The sequence below is a fragment of the Pogona vitticeps genome, chromosome 10 (genome assembly GCF_051106095.1).
Source record: "Pogona vitticeps strain Pit_001003342236 chromosome 10, PviZW2.1, whole genome shotgun sequence".
NCBI classification, from domain to species: Eukaryota; Metazoa; Chordata; class Lepidosauria; order Squamata; family Agamidae; genus Pogona; species Pogona vitticeps.
In genome coordinates, this window is record NC_135792.1 from 15,285,645 (window position 1) to 15,312,103 (window position 26,459).

At 45.5% G+C, this 26,459-nt stretch overlaps 2 protein-coding genes across 3 annotated transcripts in view; both read right to left on the reverse strand.

Annotated features, from left to right (window-relative positions):
• The window catches only part of LOC144584362 (uncharacterized), a 182,632-nt gene that overhangs the window by 65,216 nt on the left and 90,957 nt on the right, over positions 1-26,459 (reverse strand). The window lies entirely within an intron of this gene.
• The window catches only part of RANBP10 (RAN binding protein 10), a 79,602-nt gene continuing 55,183 nt past the window's right edge, over positions 2,041-26,459 (reverse strand). Inside the window, exons 9-14 of one of the 2 annotated variants that reach the window (XM_072980943.2) lie at positions 19,583-19,731; positions 9,284-9,479; positions 8,693-8,817; positions 7,853-7,998; positions 3,723-3,834; positions 2,041-2,550 (exon numbers count right to left, since the gene is read on the reverse strand). In XM_072980943.2, the coding sequence (XP_072837044.2) occupies positions 2,420-2,550; positions 3,723-3,834; positions 7,853-7,998; positions 8,693-8,817; positions 9,284-9,479; positions 19,583-19,731 (859 nt within the window). In that variant the 3' untranslated portion in view covers positions 2,041-2,419. Of the gene's footprint in view, positions 2,551-3,722; positions 3,835-7,852; positions 8,002-8,692; positions 8,818-9,283; positions 9,480-19,582; positions 19,732-26,459 lie in introns of both variants that reach the window. The other variant, XM_072980942.2, reaches the window with a different exon arrangement.

The window sequence follows — 26,459 nt, forward strand, 5'->3', positions numbered from 1 at the left end:
CTATGTTTTCAGACTGGCATTGACTGATTACTATGTTAATGCAATTTTATTGCACAGTTTTAAATATGTAAGTTAATATTGAGAGGGCTTTAAACTGGTAAAATTGCAGGATGATAATGCACAAACAAAGAAACACATTCAAATATGCTGTCAAAGAATCATGTTATCTGCTAGCACCTGGAAAAAGGCAATAAAGAGGATAATGGAAAAAGAGTAACATAAAAGGGAAGGACACAAAAGTGGCAAAATGAGGAAATTGGTACTGTGTTTTCCACAGTCATGTTGTTGATTTACATTCTTGCAGTATTTCTTAGAAATATTCAATCCAGCCCTGCAAAGAATGCAGCAATCCGGCCTCTCTGGCTACTTCATGTACACCCCTGGGAGGGAAGGTGGGTATCCACTGATCCATAGTGAGTTACTTTTCATTTATCCAGTAGTATTAATAGGAATTGTGAAGGAACATTCCCATTTCCTGAACAGTTCTAATTTCTGTCAACAGCTCTGGATCCATGATTTTCCAATTTTACTGTGCATTTGTGTGTGTATGTGGTCCTCTCTGCATGTCTGTCTTCACATTAAATATAACAATAGATTTCTTCCCAAATGGACAGTGTTATTAGTAACATTAAGAGTCTCTGTAATGTAAACTGAAATATCACTAATTAAAAGCTTTGCATGCTGAATGTATGAGAATCTACTTTTCTTCCATTTCCCCATATTTTGAGATTTGACAAGGTGGTGAAAATATGCCAGCAAGCCAACAACTATAAAGTTTGACTATATATCACATATCCAGATATAGCGGTTTTTAATAAAGCATGCTTCTCCAAGTACATATGTACACCCACAAATAATTTAAGTTGGCGTGTGAGATTTCCATTCACAATGTCTAGCAGTATTTTGTGAAGATTATGGCAACACACTGGATTAGAAAAGGCTAGCTAAGCAATAAAAATAAATAATGGCTATTCCCTGGAGTAAAAAATGTGTACAATTTTGTTTCAAAAAAGGTAAAAACATTGGCTTATATGCTGAATTTCACATTTTAGTCAGTAAGCCAATTGAATGAAAAAATTATTTTATATTGTTGTCACAGAAACACCCAAGAATCTTCAGTTCAGTATCTCCAAGATCTGTAACCAACAATGGAGATAAGAGCTGGCTCCCCATGTATCCATCTGAGTCTTGAAGCTAGTCTGTGGGCTACTCACTGGTTATGATGAACAAGTTACCGAGAAACTAATGAGTAACAAATGCATCAAGAGGTAGATGTCAGTCCAGGTGAAAGGCCCCAGGAAAGGGCTACCAGCTGAAATAAAACAGGAAAGAGTGAAGTGGCACACAGCTCCCTTCTTCCGTTCCAATTGCAAAATATCGTATGAGTGCTGTAACTATGATAGGGAAAAGTCACTACTCCCTACATTTCTATAAGGCATGTCCCATCTGCCATCTAAAATGACCATGTTAGACTAGAAGTGCTAATAGCTTTCATTGGTCCTGGAATTTTCAATCTGGTATCTGATTGCCAATAGATTCAAGTCAAGAAATTCTAGATGCAGTGAAATCCAGTGGTAAGTTACAACTTGAGCAGCACACTGAATCAGTGAGGGTTTACTGAGTCCGCTCCTCTGTAAGGTCCACTAATTCATTAAGCCTACTCTAGCTGTGACTTACTACTTTCAGCCACTGATTGGGTCTAGGCTTATCCTCACTTTCAGGGGACATTTGACTGAAGATACTGAGCACCTTTTATTTTGATTCTTTGCACTCGTCTCTAGCCAAGATAGAGCTTCTAATGATCCTTCTGCAAAGCAGAGATTTCTTTGACTTTGTGTGGTGCAGGATGTGTAAGAAATAAAAAAGGACCATTCATCCAAAGCAGCAGAGTTCTGGCAGCATGCGTCAGACTTCAGTGAACACACTAAGACCTCTTGCCCTTTTAGAGGACTAGCACGACAGAACAATACTGTGCCAGTGACGTGCACGCCAACAGTTTCCCTTCATGATATATATTTTTTTAAAAACCAGGCCATCACCAACTCAGATACACTTTTATCTCTACATTAGTAGAAACCAGCTCAGCACAAATTCTCCACATATAAATACTGGTGGCTCAGAGAAAAAACAGAATAAAATAAAATAAAATAAAGATAAAATCCTAAAGTCAGAAGGCGCTATACATCAGAATGACCAGTGAAAATACTGAGTGCTGCAGCAGCTGCAGGGCAGAGTTGGTGGTGAGGATGATGAGAGGACCCTGCCAAGCAGTTTCCAATGTCAGAAATGAAGGCATAACAAAGATTCCCCCTTTCAGTCACGAAATGCGTCCTTCTGCAGAGGGGAGGCGGAGGGGTGGCAGGAAAAGGGGAGGTGATGGTGGCAGCACTGGAGGGGGTCCCTCTGTCTCACTCAGTGGCTAGTGCAAATAGTCATCCACTCTGGCAAAGGAGCAGGAGCCCAAGCCCACATGGGCCATGAGCCGCAAGCACTCGGAGGCCTGGCCCAAGGCAAGCAGCAGCGGGGGCTGTTTTGGCAAGTTCTGAGACTCTGGGAAAAGAAAGAGAAAAGAGAGGAAAAAGAGGACTTCACAACATTCATCACAGATCCCAGCTTCTTTCCTCCCGCCTCTGTACCCATAAGCTCTATTAAAGCTCTCCCAGAACTTGGAAAATTCAATTTTTTGACTGTAACTCTCATAATCCTAGGGAGTCTTTAGAAGCTATAGTTTAAAAAGTAACTTTTGCAAACCTCTAGCACACACACAGCACAGAGCTTAAGTTAGCTTTGTAAGAATGTGCCTTGTCACACAGCTGGAAAAGGGTTGTGAGACTTTAGGGAACTTGAATAATCAGATGCTTATAGGGCGTACCAGGGGAAAGATCCCTCTGAAGCCTAATGACAGAGATCCAGGATATACAAACACAGCATTGTGATGCCAATCTATCCAAGATCAAATAGGCCATTTATTTCAATATGGAAGTTGAATACTTGCTTAACTTTCTCCCACTATAACGATTTGTCTAATTTTAGTTGGCCTGAGTCATTACTTTTGTTAGGATATCAAAACCACTTACACATATTATGTCATAAATATTTCCAATAACCCTATATTACATAATACATAGTTCTGTTATGGCCATTTTGGAAATAGGAGAGCTGAAGCTGAGAGATTTAGTCTGTCTAAAGCTACTAAGTACTCCATGAGGGAGACAGATTTCAAGGGAGGCCTCTTTGCTCAGACCTTTAGCCAGCTTGCTTGCCATGACAACCTCACTATAAAGTGCATGTGGCAATCATCTTGTTGTTGCCTAACTCTTAAAATGGTGACAGCAGTCATGGTCTATTTCCCAGGAGGTCCTCACGGATGATGAGGAAATCAAAAGAAAATGCTCTTCCATTACAACTATTCCACGAAGCAATGGCCATACAGAAGTCTTGTTAAGTGGTATCCATCTGGTGGCAGTCATATAAATGGAGCCCACTTTGACAGACAGCTGAGCATAAGTAAACCTACTAATGCCTCATTTTGTGGAAACGCTTCTCTCTTGTAGCTGGACAATTAATGTACGGCTGGATTTCTCTGACCGAAATCCTTTGACAAGGTTATCCCTTGCCAAAGTTCTGCAAAGGGCTTTCCAGGTTTGTCACTTCATTGTATCGACAAATGTACAAAGAAGAAAAAACTAAGTGTGAGCTAAGTTCCCAATGGGTCAACTCACCTAATATAGCACTATTGAGTGCAGCACATACAGGTTCTCTCTGGATTGGATCTAGCTGCTGACCAACAGGACAGTTCCATGGATCGGAATAGGCAAGCAAGCTGAAGGCATCCTGGGGGAGAAGAGAGAGAAAGGAAGTGGAAACAAAAGGTTAAAGCAAGTTGCAGTTGGAGTAGGCTCATTTGAACCAACAGAATTTACAGAGGACTTGACTCATCAGATCCCCACTGATTCTATGTTCCTGTTCTAGAGCAATTTACTACACTAAGCAATAGGATTTTGGCCACTATGTATGAATCAAAATGTCAAAGTGGATGTATAGAGTACACAAAAAATAGGCACATGTAGTCACATCAACTTCAAGACTTGTTCAAGAGCAAGGAGGAAAAAAAAGAATTATATAAAACCACAACTTGACTTAAAATGTTGAATTAAGCATTTTCAATCCAGAGTGAGCTGGATTTGTTCTGTTAGCACTGTGGTCAACACTGAAATTAATTAGATGGTTCTTGAGCAGATCAAGATAAATAATTGCTCATTCCAGACACTATGAAAAGTCAAGCATGGTTGGTGAATTTTAACTGTGGTTTGGCATGCAGTTTCAGGTGAAAAAGAACAGAGTTATTTCAGTTAGCTTCCACAATCTACTGCAGCATGGAAAGAAGAGTGATGATGAAGTTAAATGCTAACATAACTATGAGCCACCCCCGCCACCCTTCCATGATGACAGGCTGAGTCTTTCCAGAAGAAGGAGCTTTATTAAAGGGAGAAAAACAACTTGGACCGAAAGTCTTTTACAGTATCAGGTCTGGCTTGACCCTGAATAGAAAAAGTTTTTGACAGACGCAGACCCCAACATACAGTGGATACATGATCATTTGCAGACCCAGGACCTTCTGGGCCAATAACTAAAAAGTCCTTAGCAGGACTGGGCACAGTGCAGTCAGACCCAGGCTCTGTCAAGCTAGAGAAGGAGGAAGTCTTTGTCCAGTCAGGTCCCTTTGGGCAGGTAGCAGACAAGTCCCCAACTAGGTCCAGCTCCTGCAATGAGCCACAGACCCCAGTCCAACAGGTCAACATAGTCTTATGGGCACCAGGAAGTTACTTCACTCCCAAAGTCCAGTTTCACCAAAATGTCTCTTAAAGAAAACTGTCAGGGGCTTTGCAGGCAGGAGGCAAATACCCCTTAGTCTTTGGTCCCTGACAGGAGGAATGTTCATACATCTCCCCCTCCTGGGGCAGCACGACAGGAGGCAGAGCAGAAACTGCTTCAGGAGATGGCTGGGCGCAGGGTATGGAGGCAGAAATCAGGATGCGTGTGGTAGCCGGAGGATCAGGGCTCAAGGCAGGAAGGCAGGGGACCCGATTGTTTGCCTGCTTGGTCTCCAGCATATCCTGGCATCCCTCTAGCTTTCTTGGAGCCTCGCTTTGTCTCTTCTTGCCCTGGCAGTTGCTTCAGGCATTGCTCCCTTCACGGTGGAGTCTCAGCACAGGCTTCTCCTCCCTTGAGCACAAACCAGTCTTTAGCATCCTGTCAGTATCCCTCCCCCTCGGAGTCTTCTTATCTCTAGGACAGCCAACCCTACAGCTTTGCCTGCAAGGGTGGCGTCAGCAGCATTCTCCCTGGCCTCACCCCAGGATCCAGATGTAGTACACTAAGAAAGTGCGCTTGCTGTGCCTAACAAGGTGGTCTGCTCACTACGCCAGCCAGCTGCAGCTGGGGCAGGTTTCCCAGTAAAAGAAATTAAGGGCTTCTTAGGTATGGTTCACCCCATGCACCTTGGGAACTTTGGATAGTAGTCTAGATCTTTTGTCGTCGTTGTATGTTGTGAAGTCGGAACTGATATGGGGCTTTCAAGGTGCAGCATGCTGTAAGGTGTTCCAAGCTAACAGGAGAATCTTATCTGATTTTCTGTTTAACTTAAAGCAATTTGAAAGCCATAATACTGAAAGTAAGCAGAAAATATTTTTTTCCATAGCACAGAATTGTACCCAAATAAACACATTTATACGCAGGGAGGACAGGCACAGAATTGCCATTCTGGAGCCCACCGCTCACATTTCCTCACTGCAGTTAATCTACTGTCCTCTGATATGAGATAGCAAATGAATACAAAACAAGACTTCTTGGTAATGGTGCTTTATTTGTGGAACACTCTCTTTTCATTTGTTCCTTTGTTAGCAAATCTAACAAGATTTAGGTTCCAAGGCAAAACAGTGCTATTTTCTTGGCTCATTAAAAGACTGTTAGCATTCTAGTTCTTTGACCAGTGCCCAACAGAGTGCCCATCATGTTCCACCTGTGGCGTTTCTATAATCTCAACCAGAAACCTGCTCTTCCTCCTCCTTCAGCCCAAAACAGTGGGGGAGGGGTGAAGGTGCTGTTAGGTCTGTTGCCTCCCTTTCCTGTACAATGGGATTGCACTTGGGCTCCGCTGAGTGACCTGAGCAGATTGCCCCATTCTTTCCAACATGGCATTATGACTATGCAAAGAAGCAGCACATACCTTCTTCTGCAAGTTCTGAAGAAGTCCCATCACTTTGTACAACAAACTAGTGGGCAAATGGAGGAGGATAGAAAGATTCCAGCCTCTGATTGTGTTATGGCTGTCGCTGTTTCAGTAATGTATACATGCTAAAAATTCCAGCTCGTTCTAGGACTACTCTATTTGAAACTTTGTCCTGCCAGGTGATACCAAAAATGCGTCGAAGACAACGCATACAGAACGTGTTCAGCTTCCTCTCTTGGTGTGCACAGACTCACTGCAGGACAGGAGTGTGCTCAGGACACAGGCTCTATAGACCTGGATCTTGGTATATGCCATCACCTTTTTATTAACCCATACTCTCTTTGTGAGTCTAGAGAACATGGTAGCTGCTTTGCCAATGATTTTATTCAACTTGACATATAGGGAGAGTGTGTCAGAGATCGTTGAGACAAGGTACACAAAGTCATGAACAACCTCCAATTCTTGTGTGGAGATGGTAACAGAGGGAGGTGACCACGCCCTGGCCCATGACTTGTGTTTTCTTCAAGTTGATAGTTAGTTCAAAGTCTTGGCAGGCCTTGCTAAAACGATTCATGTGTTGTTGGAGGTCTTCAGCAGAGTGGGCAACAATGCCTGCATCATCGCCAAAGAGGAATTACTGCATGCATTTCAGTTGGACTTTGGTCTTCGCTCTCAAGAGATTAAAGATTAAAGGTCCCATCACCTCATGTCAAATAGAAGGAGAAGATATGGAGGCAGTGACAGATTTTACTTCCTTGGGCTCCATGGTCACTGCAGATGGTGAAAGCAGCCACGAAATTTAAAGACACCTGCTTCTTGGGAGGAAAGCAATGAGAAAACTAGACAGCATTTTAAAAAGCAGAGACATCACCTTGCTGACAAAGGTCCACATAATCAAAGCTATGGTTTTTCCAGTAGTGAACTATGGAAGTAAGATCTGGACCATAAAGAAGGCTGGCTGGCAAAGAACTGATGCTTTTGAATTGTGGTGCTGCAAGGACCACAATTCAAGAGTCTCCTGGATGGCAAGGAGACTCTCAAGAGTCTCCTTGCAGTCCAGGAGACTCTTGAGAGTCCCCTGAACTGCAAGGAGAACAAACCTATCCATTCTAAAGGAAATCAACCCTGAGTGCTCACTGGAAGGACAGATCCTGAAGCTGAGGCTCCAATACTTTGGCCATCTCATGAGAAGAGAAGGCTCCCTGGAAAAGACCCTGATGTTGGGAAAGTGTGAAGGCAAGAGGAGAAGGGGATGACAGAGGATGAGATGGTTGGACAGTGTCATTGAGGCAACCAACATGAATTTGACCCAACTCCGGGAGGCAGTGGAAGACAGGAGGGCCTGGCGTGCTCTGGTCCCTGGGGTCACGAAGAGTCAGACATGACAACGACTAAACAACAACACAATTTGTAAAATATATTTTGCACTAGCATTCCTTTTAACTATTGTTTTTTTCTATTTTTATCATATGCTGTTGTGAAACTGAAAAAATATAGAAAGGTGTAAGCTGCTCCTGAAATTTTATAACCAAAACATGGGATAGAATTCTTTTGAATTAACAAATAAGCAGTAGCAATTCTAGCTACAAATCAGGAAGACGTCTGAGCAAAATGAAATACCTGCAACATTTTTTTATGTGTAGTGTTTTTTCCATATTCTCTGCATAGCTGCTCACTCAGGATTTGCAGCTCCCGTCCAAACTGGATCATCCGCTCAGTAGCAGCATGGTTTCCTCCACAAAGCTGCTTCTGATGACAGCCATCTTCTACTGAAGGAAAAGAAGGACACTGTCAACAAACATGAGTCTAAACAGCACCGAGGCAATTCTCCTCCTCCGCATCCCCTTCACCAAAAAGCCATTAGTCCAATTCTAGTGAGCCCAAAAGCAACTACAGAAGTATCATAAGAGCTGCATTGCATAGAGAGAAAAAGTTGGGAAAGGCTGCTCCACAGAAAGAAGAAACCATCTATTTTTGGTTTCTGGATTTCCCACACCAACTGTACCCTCATAAATATTCAGACTGAACATCCAAAGTCAAATTCTTCAAAAATAACAGTTTTTACAAGAAAGACAGAACAATTGCAAAAGTCTTCTAGCTAGTTGTTTCACTAGTTTGTGCGTATGAGCAAAGTGTCTAATCCCTTATGCAAATATATGTATTTTTAGCATGAAAATTACTGTTACCAGAGGTTTTCAGGGCAGGGGCATGTTTGGCCACTTAACTATTTCACTTACTGTGCTCATTAAAGCAACTGTCCATTTTCATGTCCCCAAACTTTTTTTTTTTTTTTTTTTTGCATGGGGACTTTAAGGGGTATGTACGTAAGTATGGTCCATTGAGGTATGGGGAAGGATGAAAATGGGCCCTGGACAGAGCAAAATCTGCTCCTGCACTGGATGCATCACTGAAACCTGATGAATATACTGAAGAGAGGACGTTCTCCATCCTGAATCCTACCCATGCTAGAATCATCTGTCTGAAGTATCTCTTCATGCTTGTAAGTGCCATTCATTATCCTTGTGGTGGAATTCTCCAAGACTCCATTGGGGTAATGTTCTGCTTCCATCTCCATCTCACTATCGCTGCATGGAGCAAAAGAGAAAAACCACTGCATTTCAGTAGTGAAGTAGGAAAATAGATAAGCAAGAAAGACACAGCCTCAATCCACAGCTGGAAGAAGCTGCAGATTGATAAAGAGTTCTGGGTGGATTTTCAGAATGAAATTATTTAGATTATATTCTGCTGTGATCCAGACATACCACAATAAAAAACTGTGGTGAAAATGGAGTTGGGTGTATCTGCTTGCACTCTTCAAACTCCCCAGAGTAGTTCTCCCCAACGCCCTCCAGAAATCTGCAGTTATATCCTACATAATTCCATAACCAGTAAGCTGGCTTTCAGTCCACCTCCTCTGAAGGAGGAAAGGTTTTAAAAGGCTGCTCCAGAGCCGGCTGGAACAGAAGATCCAGAACCCAGAATTTCTACCACCTGCTATTAATAGCTGGCACCTGCACAGATCTCTTTCTAGAAAAAATGCTTCTGTGCTACCTGGTTTCTTGGTTGCTGGTGCTGCTATGCTGCTGCGACTTGGTGGAATCTGTAGAGTTGGATTCTGAGTAGTTGACTGAGGAAGGGGATGATGAGGAAGAGGACGATGACGACGAAGTGAGTGCTGGATATTTATTGTGACTCTGTCTGTTTTTTATGGACGTCACTCCATTGCTACAGGTTGGGCTGTCTGCTCCTAAAACAGAAGAAAAAGAATAAAATTTGGGGTGGGGGAAGAAGACACTCCTTCTCTGTTTTAATGATGAAAGGTGATTGCTAGGTGAGAGGTCAGTGGGAATCCCCAACGCAGCTCACTGAGGAGTAAGCATGCTCAGTGAAGAAAGAAAAGAACAGAAACAGTTGAGCATGCAAACAGATTCTGGAGAGGGCACACTTCACACTGGGTATAACGACCCGATTATTGCCGGGGGTGCTGAGGAACGAGCAGGCAAGCTCCAAGCTCCACTCCCTTTTATGTTTTTACTCTTTTATCTTTTAAGCTTTTAGAAATAAGTTTTTACTGCTTGCAGCTTTCATCATAGAAGAGTCAGCTGCTACCAGGAGTAGCCTCCTCCACTTGCTTATTACTGCTTAGCATTGTTTTATTATGGTTTTAACTGCCTACTCCGAAAAACTAATCACTCAGCATTTCTTTGAATGAGATTTGCTTGCCGTCAAAAATAGCCTTTTACTGAATCCAGAATGCTGAAGCTTTTATATTTTCTATATTTTTAAACATATTTTTATATTTTACCTTATATTTTACCTCACATTTTATCTTATATTTTAACTGAAAACTGGATGGTATGAAGGAAGAAGAGTGCCACATAAGACAACAAAGGACTTTTACTGCCTAACTTTTTAATAAAGATTTTGTGTCCTGGTTTCTGGCTGAAGCATTTCTTTTGAGTTTGCTTCACACCTGTGGCTTTAAATTCCCCTTCCAGAACTACAAGCCTCCTCACAAAGGACTACAAAACCTTTACTTCTACTTTACGAGAACTTGGACATTGCATACCAGAGAGCAGTGACTGTAATTAGAAGTATTTGAGATAAACAAGGAAGACAGATTGTCATCAGTGAGAGGAGCAAACCTGCAATCAGCAAATCCTCAAATTCTCACTGACCTAAAACACAGCGTAATTAGTGAGAATGGGAAATAAACATCACCCAGCCAAAGCAAGTGAAAATAGAAAAGCTTCTAACAACCAACTGCGCAGTGAGTAATTTAATTGCTGGGGCCCCCACAGCCCTAAGCAACCAATTTGCAATATTGGGGGATGAAACGCTCCCAATCCCTGAGGAGCTAAATGCTGAACCTTCCCTGCCTTCCCCGGCTAAGGCTCTTTCAGATGCCACTTATCGAACATCTGCCTACCCTCTTAGCAGAACGCTGTCTGCTCACAGCTCAACCTGTTTCTGCAATATTTAATAATCTACAAAGGGTGTGCCATAAAATGAATGCAGATGAAACCGCTTTGGGGAAACTCACGGAATCACTGACCCAAGCACCAAGAAACCCTCAATTAAAGAGGAACACGCAAGGCAACCAGATGGGGAAAAACAACAGTATTGATCCACAAAAGAAACCCCAATCCCAACTTGCCCAACACTTGAGGGAGGCTGCAAGGAACACGAATATCTTTGAGCCTACTCAGATCCTGCTGCAAATCGCACCGTCTACCTAAACATTGCATGGAAGAGCAATGGAAGAGTGGCGGCTGGGCAACCTCAGTTCAAGCCCTACTAAACTTTAAACCCTTCTCTACAGATATTTTTGTTTTTTCTGGGGTTAAAAGAATGTTGAGGGACTTGCTGTACAAACTGGATAACGACCAGGACTTATCCTTAATCCATTCTTCAAATTTCTCTCAGTGGTACCATCTGCTGAAAACAAACCACTCAAGGGTGCAATATGTACAAAAACTTACTTTTCCCTCCTTGAGAACCGCATTCATAGAACTCCGTTATCAAACCATGCCAACCACTGTCTTAGACGACAGGTACATGGATGTCCCCGAGCATCTAAGGCTGTGTATTTGTGGAGCAGGTGAGATAGAGGATGTTGTCCACTATTTACTTAACTGTCACCTCTACCAAAACCCCAGAGAAAAATTCCGGGGGAAACATTTTGATTGCTCTACAGGAGGAAAGCCCTCAGACAAAGGTGGTCAGGTTACTTTTGGTGTACGTGGAGTTCCACCTGGTTCCATCAGGAGAACATGCCTCTGGCACCAACCACTCCTACCTCTCACACAGTTGGTGGGCAGCTTTCAGGCTGCATGAGAAGTGGCCCACCAGCTGACGCCGTTGCTCCAAGAGTGTCTGTCTCACAGGTGCCTGCGTCCCACTCGGGCTTGACGTGGCTGCATTAATGGTATTGTGCACAACAAGGTTTAATTTGTCTGTCATGCACATGATGCCCTCAAAGCCCACTGCATTCAACATGTTGCATCCAGCATTCTTGACCATGTGGCCATGGATGACCTCCCTTTCCAGTGGCCACTGCTGCAGTGTAGACAGGAATCATCAGCGATGTTTCTCGCAGTCGCCTGAGCCTCCACGTGCTGCACCTGCAGCAGAATGGACCTGCAGCCTGGTGGCAGGACAAGGGCCGTCCCCTATGGCCATGTTGCCAATGCCCTGCCACTCTTCAGGTCCTCCAGCTGCCACCAGTGGGACGTGAGTGAGAGGTACCCGTGGTGACCTCCACTCCACAGGTCCACTGTGAAGTGCATCTTCTGCTCTGTGGAAACTAGACCACCTCCCTCACGGAGTCATAAAGTGAGAGCAGGACTCTAGAACTGATAGTTCTCCATGAGGGGGGGGGGGTGTCATATGAGAGGGTGAAAAAAATGCAGCAACTGGCAGAAGGGCAGGGCTTCCACAAAGAACAGTAGAAAGTCAAGCAGAGCAACTTTATTGGCAATGGGTGCTCTTCATCCACCAGCTGAGGGTCAGTACAGATCTCACGGGCACAACTTTGTGGAGGGTGGACTTGCCTCATGCTCTCAATTCCAGCAAGCCCAAGGCTGCCCTTTTGAAAGGAGGTGTCTCCTTCTGACTCCCCACTTCTTCCCTTGGGGCTGCTCTTCTCTCCGCACTAGACGGCGGTGACAAACAGCCTTCCCCAGACAGCAGCCTTGGGTGGCGTCTCTCCAGATGATGGCGGAGGGTGCTGGAAGACAGATGCCTGGAGTCTGACCCCCTCCAGACCACCACAAGGCAGGCATTGCAGCATGCCAGTCATGGGTCATCACTGACTGCTGTGAAATGATCAGACAGGGACCCTCTGCCCTGTTTGGGAAAATGATGACCCACTGCCTGCCTGAATACTGCTGGTGTGGAAAAACTGTGTGCCAGTGGTGCGGTCTGGGAGGATGGAAGAGATCACTCTGGGGACAGAAGTGGGAGTGTTTGTAAAGCCTCCCCTGTCCTTACTTGTTCCAACAACTGGGAGATTTCATCCTCTGGAACCGGTAGCCCCTTGGATTCCTCAAGGAGCAGCAGTTCTTGGGCACTGCTAGAAGCTCTGCTTCCACACCTGCAGGGAAGGCCACTGGAGGAAGAATGGCAGTGGTGCCTGGCCTACAGGCTTTTCCCCTTGGATACCCCACGGACATCGTCCTTTATTTTCACCTGCTTTATTATTCCTGCCTGCTAAACCACTTTACAAATAAAAGGGAAGGGAAAAACTAATAGAGATAATAGAGAGAGTATAATAATACATTTTTTTTTAAAAGGAGAAACAGGATGATGGGGAGGAATTGAAGGGTTTAAATTTTTTTTTAAAGAGTAGCTGGGGCAGGGAAGAGCAGGAAAATTAATTGTATACCCCTAAAATAACCAAATAGACACCCAGTACACACCACACCCACCCTGCCTGAACACAAGCCTCAAAATAATTTCTCAACTAAAAATTTGCCCTCCCAAAATTCCCAGCATTTTCAAATAATAATGAGATAAATTACAGTGGTGACTTGCATTGCGATGTTAATTCGTTCCAGCGAAATCGCTGCGAAACGAAAACGTCACAATGCGAAAATAAAAAGCCCATAGAAACGCATTAAAACGCCATTAATGCGTTCTTAGGGGCTTCAAACTCACTGTTCAGCGAAGATCCTCCATAGCGCAGCCATTTTCGCTGCCTGTTAAGCGAGGAATCCATCCCAGAAAACAGTGGGCGGCCATTTTGAAACTGCCGATCAGCTATTAAAGGAGCATTGCTTTGCCATGATCGGTTCCCCAAGCAGGGAACCGATCATGGCAAAACGAAATTCCACCGCCAGCCAGCCCCGCACGATGCCCAGTCTCCTTGGTGGGGCTCTCCCGGGGTGCAGACGGGGCGAGGAGGGGGTCTCTGGTGTGCCGCCCCCCCGCCCAGCCGCTGCCGCCCTGATCCCGGTCCTGGGCAGGCTCCTCCTCCAAGGGGCGCACCACCCACTGCCAGGTCAGCACCCCAAGGGTGCGCGCGGGGATCAGGGCCAGGCCCTTCGCCCCTCCTTCCACCGATCAGCTGTTAAAGAAGCATTGCAAAGTGAAATTCCTCCATAGGGAACATCACAAAGCGATCGCAAAAGCGATCACAAAATCTTCATCGCAAAGCGATTTCATCGTTATACGAAGCAATCGCCATGCGAGGCACCACTGTAAATGAAAAACAGAAGTGTTTGCTTTGTTGCAAGAAAAGTGAAAGCAAAGTACAGCACAGCACCAACTCTACTGCCTCAGAGCAGAAATGTGAAATGGCTGCAAAGAAAATGCTTATACAGCCTCTGAAAAAGGTACACCTGCACAGCCCTTTCAGCAGCGCTACTGGCTGGCCGCCTCGCCAATCCAGGAGTCTTGAAGTCCCTCCTAGGGTTGCCCAGAGCTCCTGATTGGTACCAGCACACTGCATGCGGCACAGGAGACCCAGAAAAGGGCTGACGAAGCAACAAATGTATACAAATCAACGAAGTGACAAATAAAGTTAATAACCCCGCCCCCAACACCGAGTGCCTCAGTTCCTTAGAACCGTCCGCCACTACATAGCATGCAACTAGCACATGTGACGGACAGCTGGGAGGAAGGGCGGGGAGTGTGAATTCACAGATGACCACTTGAAGAACCAGAGTTACAGGTAAGTAACCTCTTTTTCTTCTTTGTGGTCTCTGCGAATGCACACTAATGGGTGACTAGCAAGCTGACTTATCTGGAGGAGGGACATCACAAGAGCACTGAAGACAGGACAGCACGACCCACTGCAGTCTCAGACCTGGCCCGGACATCAAGGTGGTAGTGGTACACGAAGGTGGATGATGGCCTATGTGGCAGCTCTACATATGTCTGCTATGTCCACCCCTCAAAGAAAAGCAGTCGAAGAGGCTACCGCCCTTGTTGAGTGTGCTTTAACTGTGCCTGGGAGAGGTGTCTAAGCCAGCTGGTAGGCAAGGCGTATGGTCACCACAATCCATCTGGCGATGGTCTGAGAGGTAGCCGGTGCCACTCTAGAGGGGCCATGGAAGGCCACAAAGAGTCTTTTTGAAGTGCGGAAGGTAGAAGTTCGATGAACATAATAAGAGAGCCCGCTGAACATCTAAGGAGTGCAAGGCTCTCTCCAATAATGAGGTAGGTGCTGGGAAAAAAGTTGGGCAGCACAACTGGCTAACTTAAATGAAAATAAGATGACACCTTAGGTAGCAAGGAGAGGTCCGGGTATAGGGTCACCTTGTCAGGGTGAAACTGGAGGAATGGAGGGTCCACCCTTAAGGCAGCTGTCTCCCCTGCCCTACGAGCCAAAATAACTGCAAGAAGAAAGGTGGTCTTCAAGGTCAAACGATGGTCTGATGCTGAAGCTAAGGGTTCAAAAGGGTTCAAAAGGAGGCTTTATAAGCTTACTAAAGACCAGCTGGAGTGACCACTGCAGCGTGAGAGGTCTGCAGGCTGGGCGCATGTTCCTTAGCTCTCAAAAAAATTGTTTCAGGGTAGGGTGTCAAAAGAGTGTAGCTGCCTGAGAGAAAGACAGCTGGTGGACCACAATAGCTGCCATATATACCTTTAGAGTCGATTGGGAGAGACCATGGCGAAACAAGTGAAGCAGAAACTGCAGGACTGTGTCGAGGGATGTTGAACTGACTGGTAGGTGGCAGGACATCATAAACTTACAGAAAGCTTTCCACTTATAGGCATATGTCAGGGACGTGGAGCACTTTCGTGCCAGACTGAGAACCTCTGCTATAGACCGGGAAACCTCCATGCCATCAGGTGAAGAGATTGCAGGTCTGGACTGCTAACCCTGCCCTGGTGCCGGGTTAGCAGTTGGGGAACGAATGGTAGCCTGATGGAATCCGATGCCCTGTCTCAGAGCACCAAGAACCACAGTTGGTGGGGCCACAAGGGGGCACTTGCGTTGTCCTGCTGGATTTTTACAATGGTTCTCTGTAAAAGCAGAATGAGAGGAAACATGTAGAGCAGGTGTGAAATCCAGCTCACCATAAAGGCATCCTCCAAGAAATGGAGGCCTACTCCCACGCTGGAGCAGTAAGTCCTGCATTTCCTGTTGTCCTGAGTTGCAATGACGTCCAGCTGTGGAGTGCCCCAATGATGGCAAAACTGATGGAAAATGGCAGCGTCTAGGGACCACTCGTGAGAACAGGAGTGGAGCCAACTGAGGTAGTCCGCCAGAGCATTTCCCTCGCCCAACACATGGACTGCTACTGGGTAGATGTGGCGTGTACCACATATCTGGGCAAAGTAGGCATAGCATGGACTTTTGAGATCCTTTCTAAGGGGAGAGAGGCCCGATATAAGCCACTCACTGAGTAGGACGGAATGTTGACTTTTCCAAGCTGACTTTCAGGCTTAGGGTCGACAGCAGAGACAGAGTTAGTGCCGTATGCCTCTCTGCCTGCAACTCTGACTGTGCTATCAACAACCAGTCATCCAAATAGGGGAACACTGTGACACTTTGAAGATGTAGATGCGTTACCACAAGGGCCATACACTTGGTGAAAACTCGAGGTGCAGTAGACAATTCAAAGGGAAGGGCCTTGAACTCATGTTACTCCTCTGACTGAAAATCTGAGGAAATGCCAGTGATCTGATATGATGCTAATATGAAAATAGGCGTCCTTCAGATCTATTACCACAAATCAGTCACCTTGCCTAAGGATGTGAATGGTGGCCTCCAGAGAGACCATACAAAACCGTCGAGGAGTAATATACCAGTTCAGGTTGCGGAGGTTGAGGATGGGGCAGAGTCCCCCGTCCTTTTTAGGAATGGTGAAATATCAAGAATAAAAGCCCACTGACATGTCGGGGTGATGTACACGGACAATAGCATCCTTCTGGAGCAGGGCCCAAACATCATCTTCCAAAGGAGGAAAGGAGGTGGTGGACAAGAAGCGGCCCATGACAGGGGAACTATCGAACTCAATGGCGTAGTCCCTGGAAAGAACCCAGGAGTCCAATGTGATAGAGCACTAGGAGTGAAAGAAGGGGGCACGGGGGACCGAAGGATCAACTCCAGACAAGGTGAAAGTGTCAAAGAGTTTGCCTGGCCTTCCGATCTGGGCGGTGCGCCTGCTGTCGACTTGCCTAGAAGATGAGGACTGAAACCCCAAGGCCTGAGGCCTCTGCCGATCTTGAAAAATTCTGGACTGACATGGAGCCTCTGGGACGGGACTGCTGATTGGAGTAGGACCTGCCAGTCTTCCTCAGCTTCAGCAGGTTGTCAAGAATCTCATTGGTCTTTTCATGAAAAAGACCAATGCCATCAAATGCTAGGTCCTCAAACCTTGCCCTTGCATCCTCAGAAATACCTGCTGAGCACAGTCAGGCATGGCGGCGCATGGAGATAGCTGTGGCCAGTTGTTTTGACACCGCTTCCACATTATGCTGAGCCGCAATACACTCTTGACGAGCTAACGACATGGCCTCCTGGTGAAAAGATAGGCCCTGGGCCCGGACATCCTCAGATGCCACCTCAAGAACAGGTAGCTCCAAATTCCATAGATGGTGATGGTAGGTCCCTATGGTGGCAGAATAGTTGGCAACTCTCAAAACAAGAGAAACCAAGGAGTACATCCTTCTGCCAACAATATCTAACTTATGGCCCTCTTTATTGTTAGGTGAAGACACCGATCAGTTCCTTGATCTATTTTGGGTAGCATCTACCATGAAAGAATTAGGTAAAGGATGTTTCAGGAGGAACTCTGTGTTCTCTCCGTAAGTTTTTATAAAGATTCTCCACCCTCCTGGGGATCTGATAGGAGGAGGAGAGCTTCACCCAGGACTCCCTCATGAGCTCTGATAAGGATGGTATAAAGCCAAGCCTGAGAGGTGGAGACTGATGATGGGTTATGTCCTCGTACACCTTATCCACTTTTTTCACAGGAGGCTGCTCGACGTCGAGCTCCAGGACCTTCGTGATATGAAGGATTAGTTGCAAATAGTAAGAATAATCCTCAGATGGCCAAGGGGGATAATTTTCTGCAATATCAGACACCGGCGTGGGAACATTAGGAGGAGATTCCTCTTCACCAAGCGACGCCACAGAGTCCGAGTCCAGAGCCTCCTGGTCAATCGAAGGAGAGTAGTGCTCTGGAGCTGACGGTAAGTGGTAGGTAGCCGCGTCGCCCTGCAGACTGCGTGCCTGCAGCCTAGCAGAGAGACATGAAGGGGAGCGCGGGCGCTCCATGCCCAATTGCGAACCCTCTGGGTCTAACAATGGTCAAAACTACTGCTTAGCTTCCGTAGCAGAAGGCAGGCACCTCTTGGTGGGCCACAGTAGAGGCAGAGGACAGATAGCACTCTCAGTATCGACCAGTTGATCGTGAAACCGTTGGTGTTGGGGGGGAGAGGGAGACAGTGAGGGCAATTAGGTCTGGTAAGGATGATACCAATGGTACGGGTCGTATCCGTAAGCCTTTGAATAGAATCATGGGTTGGGCTTGAAACCTTCTGACTCCGCTTATGGAAGAAGGTTGTTATAATACCATCTCGCATAGTGAGCCAACTCACGCACCAGTACCAACGGGTACCTGCAAGGCCTGGCCTCAAGGGGGAGCTCCAAGTGCCTCAACTTATGAGTCCACTTCTGCGGAGCCTTTGCCATGAACGATTCCGTAGGTAATATGGAGGCTTGCCGCCCAATCAAGCCCGGAGAAGATTGCGGGCTAGCCTGCTCCAACTCAGCCGAGGTGTTACCTCAGTCAGGATAGTTACTGACACACGGGGATGGTGTGGCCTCTGGCACCTGCAGAAGCACATCGTCGTCTCCCAGCGGCAGGCTCAGGCATACCGAATGTTGCCAGGATGTCTCCGGCATCAGTAACAAGGTCTCAGCCGCCTGAACAGGTTGGGTGCCTTCTTCGTCATTGACGCCGAGGGCTTTGGTGTCAAAACCAGGGTGGTCGACCTCAAGCCCGAGGAGGGAGTTTTGGACTTGGCTGCCATCTTAGCGCCCTTATGGGTCTTAGAAGCCGGAGAAGATCTTGTGACTGAAGGCTGCTGTTCAGCTTGCGGGGGGCCCATGGAGGCACCCTGAGATGGAAAGAGGGACTTTTCCCACAGAAAGGACTGGAGGCGTTGAAGCCTCAACTTCAAAGCCAGCTTAGTAAAGTTCTTACAAAACGTACAAAGGGCTGGCTGGTGCTCTTCCCCAAGACAAAATAAACACTGAGAATGTCCATCCAAAAGGGGAATCTTGTTAGAACAGGCCTCGCACCTCTTGAAGGGGCCCGAAGAGGCCATAAACCCCGCAATCAGTAAACAGCACTAACAGTCCATTTTTATTCTTTCAGATACAAAACTCACGATGAAGAATGGTCAACGGTCCGAAACAAAGCCGGGGGGGGTGTGTGTCAAACATAAGTAAGGTAGGTAAAAGGTTTTGCAAACACATAGCAGTTCCTAACGGAGCTGCTGCAGCGGCGGCAAGAAGGGAACTGAGGCACTTGGTGCCAGGGTTATAGCCAGTGTGTGGGAGCTCTGGTAAGTTCTGAAGCTGCTCTGCGCAGGCGCAGATTAACCCCTTAGTGTGCATTCACAGAGACCATGAAGAAGAACCAGGTACTCCAACTTACTGAGCTATCCAGACAGCTACCATAGAGTTTAGGTCACGGTCATGCCAAACAAACAGAAAGACAATTTATCTGAACAGCACTTTGCAGGCAATGCAATATACACTTCTTTGGAAAAGGCACTGTTCAGAATTTAGGAAAATATGTCCTAATACTGGCTTCCACATATATGTAAGGATAAAGTAAATGCACATAGCCAAGCAGCTACCTACCTAGAAAATAAGCAAGTGCTTACCAGTGCTGTGAATGTGCAAACTATTAGAGCTGTTCCTGGGACTTAGGTTGGGGGAGTCAGGGTAGCTGTCCTGGGATTTGGGACTGCGAGCACTGAAACAACGTACTTCGCTGTCAGTTCCATTCACCATTTCCACAAACTGTCGGCACCTGTTCATGGAGAAGAAGTTAAACATAAAAATAGCAGAATAAGGATGGCATGTGGAAAAACTGTGGTTTCATCATCATCGTCTTCATCATGTAATGTTAAGTCAATTCAGAATTATGGCAATCCTTTCCAGGGCTTTCTGGGACAAGTATTAGAACAAAAAAGGGCAATTGAAGCACCTCTCTGAGATGAGCCCTACTGGCATAGAAACTAAATCTTCCAGCCAGTAATAACTTATAAACAGTTGAAAGTCACACAATGATGCACAAATTGAACATCATATTCCAACAACAGCAATCAGGGGAGCTGGGTAAAAGCCACATGGATTATGACCAAGTCCTTGCCCAAAATGAAAGAGTCAAATCCCAGTGAAATCAAATAATCACAATCATATTAATATTCAGCTGAGAGTAAGTGCAAGTCTTTTCATTACTACAATAATTTCAGGCAACCTCAGCTTCTGTTTCCACCAACTTTATTTAATTTACATTGCTTCTATGTGCCATATGAATAAAATTACTTCTAATTAATAACAAGTCAAAATTTATTAAAGACAGGTGGAGAAAACATTTCTTCCACACAAATCCTTCTACTGAACTAAAGTTCTAAGCAGATATTTAAGTCTGAAAACACAGAAACCAAAGTATAATAAAAGACCAAAAAGAATGTTACAAGTTGTATTTAAAAATACAGGAGCATTATATCCTATATAGGTAGAGAGCATCTCTAAATATTAGAGTTCTTAAAATTAAGAATGTTTGAAAGAAAAATACATTACTCAGCCTTTTAGCATACTGAAACACAAACAAAAAAAATTGTAAAACAAGAGTTCACTCAGTCTAACTGTTAAAGTCTAAGGAGAAAATGCTATTACTGATTTTCTGGTGCCACTAGCACTCTGCCCCATGATATCAGCATTGTTGATATTTAGTGTGTGTAGCATAACACAAAGCTGTCTTGTGATGAATTAATCCTAATCAGTGGATATATGTGTCTCCTATCTCCATATTTATATTTTAACACAGTGATTCCCAACCTGGGGTACGCATACCTCTAGGCATACTAAGCAGGACATTTAGGGGGTATGCAAAAAAATAACACACACACACAGACAATGGCAGAAAAAGCACATGTCAATGCAATTCTTCAGCAGCTTTAATCCTTAGAATGCATTGGGAATAAAACAGAAAATATAAGACACCTTTGCCATAGTGCTGCAGTTGCTAAACTGCTCTACTGCAGCCAAGACTCTGCTCATGACCTTAGTTCCGTTCCAGATAGCTGAATCGAGGTTGACTCAGCCTTCCATCCTTCCAAGGCTGGTTAATTCAGTACCCAGTTTGTTGGGGGATGGATGTGTAGCCTGCATAATTAAATCATAAACCACCCAGAGAGTGCTTTAAGCACTATGGAGTGGTGTACAAGCAGCAACCTTTATAATAAAATACTTCAATTAAGATTTTATTGTAGTCCTCTTAGGATTCAAAGCACGGACAATCTTGATGTGGAATATAATATGAACATCAATCTGCCATGCCTCTTGATGCAGCCACTTCTACATGTGCAACCCATCCTTTGGGAAATTCTTGAAGACCCGCTGTGTAACAGCGGGGCAAGACGACAATTCCTGGAACTTTTTGCAGATCAGCACAACATGGATTAACTTGCAGAGTTTGCTTCGTGAGAACAGTGGCATTTTAACATATGGCTGTCCAGTGAAATGACAGAAGATATTGCCCTCCAATCTGTGAATTGGTCACTCACAACTGACCCAATCACGTTTCAAAGTATCAAAAGGGTGGGCAGGCACTAAGGAGGAATAGAGGAATAACTAAATATCTAGCGCTTGAAAAAAGAGGCCAAAGAAAAAAGGAGACAGTTGGGTAAGAAGGGAGATGTCGCATCCTGAGGGAGCTGCAACTGAGGCAACAAGGTTGGCAGGGATGACAACAGGGAGACAGTGAGCAGGGATGAAGTCAACAACTGGCCAGTCTGCGAAGGCACTTGAGTGACCCAGCCCCGGTAGACTACTGCTGCTGCCACTTTCACTTTCTTCTCTCCATAAGGTGCCCTACACTGAATGATGCCCTGATGTAATGGCTGAAGAAATGAGGTTATATTTGAAGTTTAAAATACAATCTCACCATTTCCATCCTCATGCCATACAGATTCAGAATGGCTAGGTGCACTGTCTATTATTAATTAATAGAGCTTTAAATGGCAACCCTTCTTGCTCTAATTTTTTTTAACTTCTGGGATGAAGCATTGGTGGAACTACTCCAAAAACAAGTTGGCTGTCATCCAAGCTTTCTTGTTATATCGCCAGAACACAGGCAGAGAATTTTTGTTTTGTTTTTAAGTGCATGGGGAACACTATGGCTGGATTTATCATATGGCCTGCAGCATTTGCACATACTGTAGTATCAGAGTTAATCTATCCTTCCATTCTTTATGTCCTGTTGCCTGCTTTGCACTTTTATGTATGTAGGTTCTTTTGGGCATCTTATTTCAGTTTAATTGAAACTGAAAACTTAGCAATCATAGAAAAGTGAAGTTGGAGGGGACCTACAAGGCCATCAAGTCCAACCCTCTGCTCAGTGCGTGATTACAGTCAAAGCATATCTGCCAGGTGATTATCTAAGTTTTTTTTTTAATGCCTCCAGTGTCGGAGCACTCACCAACTCCTGAGGTAACTGGTTCCGCTGTTATACTGCTTTAACAGTTAGCACGTTTTTCCTGATATTCAACCGAAATCTTGCTTCCTTTAACGTGAGCCCATGGTTGCGTGTCCTGCACTTTGGGATGATCGACAACAGATCTTGCCCCTCCTCTGTATGACAGGCTTTCAAATATTTGAAAAGTGCTATCCTATCACCCCTCAGTCTTCTTTTCTCAAGGCTAAACATGCCCAGTTCTTTCAGCCTTTCCTCATAAGACTTGGTTTCCAGCCCCCTGATCATCCTTGTCACCCTCCTCTGAACTTGTTAGCATCCTTCTTGAAGTGTGGTGTCCAGAAATGGACACAATAATCAAGGTGAGGCCTAACCAGTGCTAAATAGAGGGGGACTAACACCTCACAGGATTTCGAAACTATGCCTCTATTAATGCACCCTAAAATAGCATTTGCCTTTTTTGTAGCCACATCACACTGTTGGCTCATATTTAGCTTTTGATCTATAACAATTCCAAGATCCTTCTTGCTCGTAGTTTTGCTGAGACAGGTATCCCCCATCTTGTAACTGTGCAATTGGTTTCTATTTCCAAGGTGCAGGACTTTGCACTTACCCCTGCTGAATTTCATTCTATTGCTTTCTGCCCAGTGTGCTATTCTATCAAGGTCATTTTGAATTTTATTTCTGTCTTCTAAGGGTATTAGCTATTCTACCAAATTTGGTATCATCTGCAAATTTGACAAGCATTCCCCGTACTCCCTCATCCAAGTCATTAATAAAAATATTGAAGAGCACCGGGCCCAGGACTGAGCCTTGGGGTACCCCATTTGTTACCTCCTCCCAGTTAGAGAAGGACCCATTAATTATCACCCTCTGAGTAAGATTCTGTAGCCAATTGTGCATCCACCTGACACTTGATCTCTCCAGCCCACACTAGTTAGCTTGCTAATCAGGATATCATGGGGAACTTAGTCAAAAGCTTTGCTGAAGTCAAGATATACTATGTCTACAGCATTCCCTCTTTCAGGGAGGTGACCTGATCAAAAACAAGATCAAATTAGTTGGCAGTATTTGTTCTTGAAAAATCCATGTTGGCTTCTAGGTATTACTGCATTGTTTTCTAGGAGCTTGCACATTGAGTGCTTTATAATCTGTTCCAGAATTTTGCCTGGGATTGATGTCAGGCTGACTGGTCTGTAGTTCCCAGGTTCCTCTTTTTTGCCTTTTTTGAAGATAGGGACAACATTGGCCCTCCTCCAAATCTCTAGCACCTCACCTGTTTCCCATAATTTCAAGTAAACAATGGATATTTATTTATTTATTTATTTATTTATTTATTTATTTATTTATTTATTTATTTATTTATTTACTTACTTACTTACTTACTTACTTACTTACTTACTTACTTACTTACTTACTTACTTACTTACTTACTTACTTATCTGGTCAATACGACCACTCTAGGCGGCTTCCAGACAAGTAAAAATACAAAAACATATACATATAGCAAAATAAAAATATCCAACAATAGACAGTAAACAATAAACAATGAACAATAAGCAATAAACAGTAAGCAGATTCTTCCAAGATGGCAAGATGACATAGGATAGATAAAGAAAGAAAAATTAATTTTTATCCAGAGGGAAGGCCTGCTTAAACACCCAAGTTTTTAGATGGGTCTTAATAATACCCAGCGACGGGGCTACACGAATCTCTGGAGGTAGATTGTTCCAGAGGTGAGGAGCCACCGCCGAGAAGGCCCGATTTCTTGTTTTTTCCTTTCGGGCCTCCCTCAGTGTCAGGCTCCTCAGCCTCACTTCCTAACTCAATCAAGTGATACGGGTAGATCTTGGTGAGAGAAGGCGTTCCGTAAAATATAGAGGCCCTAAACAGTTTAGGGCTTTATACGTAAGCATCAACACTTTGAAGTCAATGCAGAACCGAATGGGCAGCCAATGCAGTGCGGCCAGAGTGGGAGAGATGTGTTGGTATTTTCTCACTCCACTAAGAAGTCTGGCTGCTGCATTCTGCACCACTTGGAGCTTCCGCATCAGCCTCAAAGGTAGCCCCACACAGAGCGCATTACAGTTGTCTAATCTTGAGATTATGAGCGCATGCACCAAGGTAGTGAGTGCCCCAACATCGAGATAGGGTCGCAGCTGGGCTATCCTCCGAAGGTGAAAAAAGGCGATGCGGACCACCGACGTCATCTGAGTTTCCATAGTGAGCGTCGGGTCCAAATGGATCCCCAAGCTGCGAACCCAACTCTTGGCGGCAAGAGTCACCTCCCCCCCGAAAGAGAGTTTCCAAAACCACCTACTGTGGGGGTGCCCACCCTCAGAACTTCCGTCTTGTCCGGGTTCAGCCTCAGCCCATTTTCCTGCATCCACTCCAGTACAGTCCCCAGGCAGCGCTGAAGGGACAGAACAGCATCTCTTGCAGTTGTTGAAAAGGAGATGCAGAGCTGGGTGTCATTAGCGTACTGATGACACGATGCTCCACACCCCCTGATGGCCCCACCCAGCGGCCTCCTATAGATGTTAAACAGCACTGGGGAGATAATCAACCCCTGTGGAACCCCACAGTTGAGACTCCACGGAGCCGATATACTCTCCCCAGGCTGTACTCTCTGGGGATGGTCCTCCAAGAAGGAACGGAGCCAGGCAAATGCCTGGCCACCAATTCCCAACTCAGAGAGCCTCCCCAGGAGGATACCGCGGTCAACAGTATCAAAGGCCGCTGAAATGTCGAGGAGGACCAACAGAGACACTTTGCCCCTGTCAGCCTCCCTCAACAGGTCATCATATAGGGTGACCAATGCAGTTTCTGTACTATGGCGCGGCCTGAAGCCCGACTGAAACGGATCCAGGGCATCTGTTTCATCCAAGTGCACCTGGAGCTGGTCAGTGACCACCCTCTCAACCACTTTGCTAATGAAAGAAACATTGGCGATGGACCTATAGTTGCCAATTTCATCCACCGCCAAACTGGGTTTCTCCCTAATGGGCCTAATGAGTGTCTCCTTGAGGGCGGAGGGAAACCTGCCCTCAAGGAAAGACCCATTAATTATTACTGTGGCCCATTCCGTTGTTGTAGATCTGGCTGCTTTGATAAGCCAGGCCAGGCAAGGGTCAAGGGAGGAGGTGGTGGCACAACAGCGATCAAGCGCCTTGTCCACAGTATCTGGCATCACAGGCTGAAAGCAATCAAAAATCACCGGGCAAGACAGAGCGCTGGACATCTCAGCTTGACTCACTGTATTTAAAAAAGGAGAGAGATCCCGGCGGATGGCCTCCACTTTAGATTTTAAAAATGCTGCAAATTGGTCCGGTGAAAAACTAGGGGGAGGCCCATCACTCAGACCAATTCCGGATAGGTCGCGCACTATACGGAATAATTCCGCTTGCTGGTTTGAAGATTCACTTATCCGGTTAGCGAAGTATAGACGACTAGCAGCCTTTACCTTAGCCAGGTAAAGGTTAGTTGCGACCCTGACAGCTATCCAATTATAATCCATCAGGTTCTTCCTCCACTTGCGTTCTAGCCTTCTCCTGCACTGCTTCATCGCTCGAAGGTCCTGGTTAAACCAGGACACTGGCTGAGCTCTGCGCTGGAGAGGGCGTTTAGGTGCGATTGTGTCTGCAACCCTAGCAGCAGCAGTGAACCAGCTGTCAACCAGAGCCTCAACAGGAGCGCCAGCCAGGTCTGCCATAACACCTCTCATGGCATCCTGGAATCCAAAAAGATCCAGTAGCCTTCGAGGGCGGACCATGGAAATAGGTCCCTGCTCCTTGCGAGGGGGGAGAGCCACTGTGATGTTACATTTTATTAGGTGGTGATCTGACCATGACAAGGGGACCGACACGAGGTCAGTCACCATCAGACCACACTCACTCCAATTGGTGGGAAAAAAACAGGTCTAGTGTATGGCCATCCACGTGCGTGGGGCCATTGACATGTTGGGACATGTTCAAGGAAGCCATGGTTTCCAAGAACTAAAGAGCCAGCCCAGAGATCTCTGCCTCCACGTGAACGTTGAAATCACCCAGAACCAGTAG